This window comes from Ammospiza caudacuta, chromosome 1, assembly GCF_027887145.1.
Source record: "Ammospiza caudacuta isolate bAmmCau1 chromosome 1, bAmmCau1.pri, whole genome shotgun sequence".
Taxonomy (NCBI): domain Eukaryota; kingdom Metazoa; phylum Chordata; class Aves; order Passeriformes; family Passerellidae; genus Ammospiza; species Ammospiza caudacuta.
In genome coordinates this window covers 63,128,773-63,133,535 of record NC_080593.1, presented here as the reverse complement: position 1 = coordinate 63,133,535, position 4,763 = coordinate 63,128,773, and the positions used below count along the sequence as shown (strand labels likewise).

Sequence of the window (4,763 nt, the reverse complement as noted above, 5' to 3'; positions counted from 1 at the left end):
AGTCGGAGGGTAAAAACGCGATGAGGGCAGCGCCTCTTCCTCGCTGCGCGCCGGGGAATTCGGGACGGGCGGCAGGGTTACTCAGCGCCGTGCCCGGTGCCCGCCGCCGGTCCCGTCCCACCCCTGCGCGCTCCTCTCCAGCTCCGTGCGGAGGGGGCGTGACGGCCGCGCCTGGCGGGCCCTTCTCCAGGGCCGGCGACCCCTCCGTGACACTGCGCGTGTGGGCGTGGGGACGGGCGCGGGGCGCCCTCGCCCTGCGGCATTCCCCGGGCAGCGCTGCCCGCTGGGCGTGCGGCGGCTGCGGGGCGGCGGGAGCGGCCTCCCGGCCCTTTGTGCGGGCAGGTGTCCCCGCTCGCCGCCCGGCGCGGGGGCGGGACGCCTTCATTCCCCGCTCTCCCTTTCTTTCTCTCTTCGTTTTTTTTTTTTTAATTATTTGTATTATGATGATTTTTGCTGATTTCCTGATTTTTCCCCCCCGGCAGGGAAGGGGGGGGAGGAGCGGGGCCATGGGCGGGGGCCGGGGGGCCGCGGGCACGTGCGCGGCGAGGCGCGGGGCGGTGCGCGGCGCTGCCCTCCTGCCCCTTTTAAAAAGTTCGCCCCGCCGCCGGGAATGAGGTCAGCGCGGGCGCTTCCCATTGCACGCGGCCATTATTACCGCTCCGCGCCGGCCGCCAATCCCGGGGCGGCGGGCGGGGCTTGGCACGCGGAGGGCGTTGGATACAGCGCGCCATTGGCCGCGGGGCGGGCTGCGAAAGGATAAAGCGGCGCGGGGCGGGCACGGGGTCCGCTCTCAGCTGCGGCCGGCGGAGCGCGGCGTGCGGGGGGCGCGGGGCAGCGCCCGGCGGGCGAGCGCGGGGGGCGGCGGCGGCTCCGCGGGGCTCCGCGCGCGCGGAGCAGCAGCAGCGGCGGCACCGCCGTCGGCGGAGGACGAAGGAGGAGAACGGAGCTGGGCGCCCGGCTCGCCGGTCTTCCTGCCGGGGACGTACACACTCGTTCATGCACGAGCGCTTTTTTATTTTCTTTTTTTACGGCGATTTTTTCAATTATTATTATTTTTGCCTTCTTGTTTCTTTTTTCTTTTTTCTTTTTTTTTTCTCCATTTTTTTTGCCTTATCCCGAGGGGTTTCCTTGTCGCTCGGTACCTCGCAACTGCCAAATCCAACCTGCACAAACTCCTGGCCACCGACCCCGCTGCCACCACGGGTCCTGGAGCCGGGATTTTCGGGGCTTCGGGGGCGCGCCGCCTCCCCCCTCCCCCGCGGCGGTGCACGCTGGCCGTGCCCAGCGCTGAGAGACTTTCGGCGGCAGGAGTGCCGCTCTCCTGAAACGCCGCGGGCAGGCGGAACGCGCTTGTGAACTGGACCAGCTGCTTCGGGGAGGGGGGAAAGCCGATGTGGTGAGGAAAAAAAAGCAGACCGACACCCCCCTCCAAAAAAAAACCCAAAAAAGCCCAACACCCCAAGAAAAAAAAAAAGCTAACTTGGACGGGCGGCTCGGGGCGCTGCTTTTGCAGAAACTCTTGTCTGACCGCGGGCGGCCCCGCCGCTCCTGCTGCTGCCGCCACCGCTGCCTTGAGGGGGAGAGGACCGCGCCGCCGGGGACGAGGCGCCGGTGTGGAAGTACAAGTGGTGCGGGGAGCGGGGGCGCGGCCGCGGGGGGCTGCGCCGTCCCGGTGCCGCTGTGAGAAGTTGCGCGCCCTGCCCCGCGCCGGAGCGGCGCTGAGCTCCGGAGCGGCGCTGAGCCCCGGCGAGCCCCCCGCCGCCGCCGCCGCGATGGTGCAGCAGACCAACACGGCGGAGAACACGGAGGCGCTGCTGGCCGCCGAGACCTCCGACTCCGGGGCCGGCATCGAGCTGGGCATCGCCTCCTCCCCCACGCCGGGTTCCACCGCCTCCACGGGGGGCAAGGCGGATGACCCGAGCTGGTGCAAGACACCCAGCGGGCACATAAAGCGGCCCATGAACGCCTTCATGGTATGGTCACAGATCGAGCGGCGAAAGATCATGGAGCAGTCCCCCGACATGCACAACGCCGAGATCTCCAAGCGCCTGGGCAAGCGCTGGAAGCTGCTCAAGGACAGCGACAAGATCCCCTTCATCCGGGAGGCGGAGCGGCTGCGCCTCAAGCACATGGCGGACTATCCTGACTACAAGTACCGGCCCAGGAAGAAGGTGAAGTCGGGCAACAGCTCCGCCAAGCCCGGCGACAAGGCGGACAAGGGCGGCGGGGGCGGCGCCGGCGGGGGCAGCGCGGGCGGCGGCTCCGGCGGCCCCGCGGCCCCCGCCAAGCCCGCCCCGAAGAAGGGCGGCGGCGGCGGCTCCAAGCCCTCCCCCGCGGGCGGCGGCGGCGCGGGCGGCAAGCCCCACGGCAAGGCGGCGGGGGGCAAGGCCGCCCCGTTCCCCGGGGAGCCCTCGGCCGCGCTGCTGCCGCCCGAGCACCAGGCGCTCTACAAGCCCCGGGGGGCGGCGGGCGCGCCCTCGGGACCCGGCAAGCCGCTCGCCGAGAAGAAGCTGAAGCGGGTCTACATCTTCGGGAGCGGGCAGGCGGCGGCCGCCTCCGCCTCCCCCGGCGGCGCCGTGCCCGGCAGCCCCACGCTGAGCAGCTCGGCGGAAGCCGGCGACCCCTTGAGCCTCTACGAGGAGGGGGGTGGCGGCGCGGGCCGGCCCGACGGGGACTGCGGCGGCGTGGCCTGCCCCTCGCCCTCCGGCTCCGGCTCGCCCTCGGATCACCGCAGCTACACCAGCTTGCGCGCCTCCTCTCCGGCCCCCTCGACGGCTCATTCCTCCTCCGCGTCCTCCCACTCCTCCTCCTCTTCCTCCTCCGGCTCCTCTTCGTCGGACGACGAGTTTGAGGACGACCTCTTGGACCTGAACCCCAGCCCCGGCTTTGAGAGCATGTCCCTGGGCAGCTTCAGCTCCTCGGTGCTCGACCGGGACCTGGATTTTAACTTCGAGCCCGGCTCGGGCTCGCACTTTGAGTTCCCGGACTATTGCACGCCGGAGGTAAGTGAGATGATCTCGGGGGACTGGCTGGAGTCCAGCATTTCCAACCTGGTCTTCACTTACTGAGGCGAGAGCCGGGCCCTGCTGGAGGAGGCACCGGCGCGCGTGGCTGTCGGCAGGACTCGCCCACCCCGCCGGGCGCTTTTGTGTCTTTTTCTGTTTTGTTTGGTGTTTGTGTTTTGGGATTTATTTTTTTTTTTTTGAGGGGGAGGAAGGAGGTGTTTTGTTTTTTTCTGGGAAGGGGCTGTTGAAAGACTGCTTCTTGAGCTTGGGGAAGGAGCGGGATCGCCCTCTCCTTGCGGAAAGGCCGGCAGTCCCCTTCCTCCGGCTGCAGACGGACCCGCTCACGCCCCCTCCGAGAGAGGAGCCTGACGGTGCTTTTTGAGAGACTGGCGGGAGCGAGACGCTGTCCTTTTCCCTTTTTTTATTTCCTGAAAAGAGAGACAGAGGAAGGGGGAGGGAGGGGAAACCACACACACCTCTGGGTTCTTTGTTATTGCCCATTTTATACGAATAAAGAGGAGGGGGAGCAATGCGTTGTGCTGAGCGCGCACTGGATGTCTTGGGCATTCGCCCTTTCCAATGAAAGAGCGATCAGAACTGCTTGGGGAAAAAAAAAAAAAAACAAAAAAAGAACAGAAAATCCACCCAAATCCTTTGCAAGGTTCACGTTTGTGGGGAGGAATCCTGTCCCGGTTTCTTCTGCGGTGAGAAGAGGCAACAATGCTGGGAGGAGGAGGAGGTGGATGGAGCTGGACTGAGATCCTAGTTAAGCGGAGAAGAGCCAGACTTACACTTGAGAGCTGTCTTGGAAATACGGTGGGGTAAATAATAATAAACTGAAATGGATTTGCACGTACAGATAAGGTGGCGGCAGCGCTTTTCTCAGTCACCTCATGTAATATGTAGAGAGAAAAATAAGGCTGAAACTTCAAGAACACTGAAAACTTCTTTTGAAACAGAGACCGAATGGGAACAGTTTCTGTCATGATGTGGTACAGGGGAAACTGAGGGCGATGGCTTTTGAAAAAAAAAAAAGAAAAAAAAAACAAACCTGAAAATACAAAAAAAAGTAGTTTTTTTCTTCTTACTCAGAATCGTGATGGTGTTGGATTATTTCACTGGTGGGGTTTAATATAGCATGTTATACTGTCTATCTTTTCAAGATTTCTGTAAGACTGTTGAACAGTTTGAAAAAAACAAAACTAGTGTTAGGATAATATCAAAGCAGATAGATGGCGCTATGTTTGATTCCTACAAAAATATCACCAGCTTTTTTTCATTCTTAACTCTTTAAAGGATTCAAACGCAACTCAAATCTGTCAAATCTGTGCTGGACTTTAAAAAAATGAAAATTCAGGACCAAATTTTTTCTCAGAGTATGTATGTGTTTGTTCCTTATAGCTGTAAATGAAAAGACTGTTTTTTCTCACCGATGCTCCATCCTCGTATTAATTTTTTTTTTCCTTGTAAATGTAATCGGATGCCATTTTATAAGTGGACGTATTTATACTGGCCAAACTTTTTTGACTTTGTATTTCTTTGTCCTTTTTTGGTAGTTCTCGTTGTTACCCGCACCATTTTTATGTCTCCTTCACTGAAGGGCTAGAGTTTTAACTTTTAATTTTTTATATTTAAATGTAGACTTTTGACACTTTTAAAAACAAAAAGAGAAGAGAGATGAAAACGTTTGATTATTTTCTCAGTGTATTTTTGTAAAAAATATATAAAGGGGGTGTAAATCGGTGTAAATCGCTGTTT

General features: G+C 60.0%; 1 protein-coding gene across 1 annotated transcript; it reads left to right on the top strand.

Moving 5' to 3' along the window:
• Positions 1-1,015: 1,015 nt before the first annotated feature.
• On the top strand, positions 1,016-4,055 carry SOX4 (SRY-box transcription factor 4). Its single transcript, XM_058806575.1, has one exon. It carries the CDS (start codon positions 1,773-1,775, stop codon positions 3,066-3,068), a length of 1,296 nt encoding a protein of 431 aa, XP_058662558.1. The 5' UTR covers positions 1,016-1,772; the 3' UTR covers positions 3,069-4,055.
• The last annotated feature ends 708 nt before the right edge of the window (positions 4,056-4,763 follow it).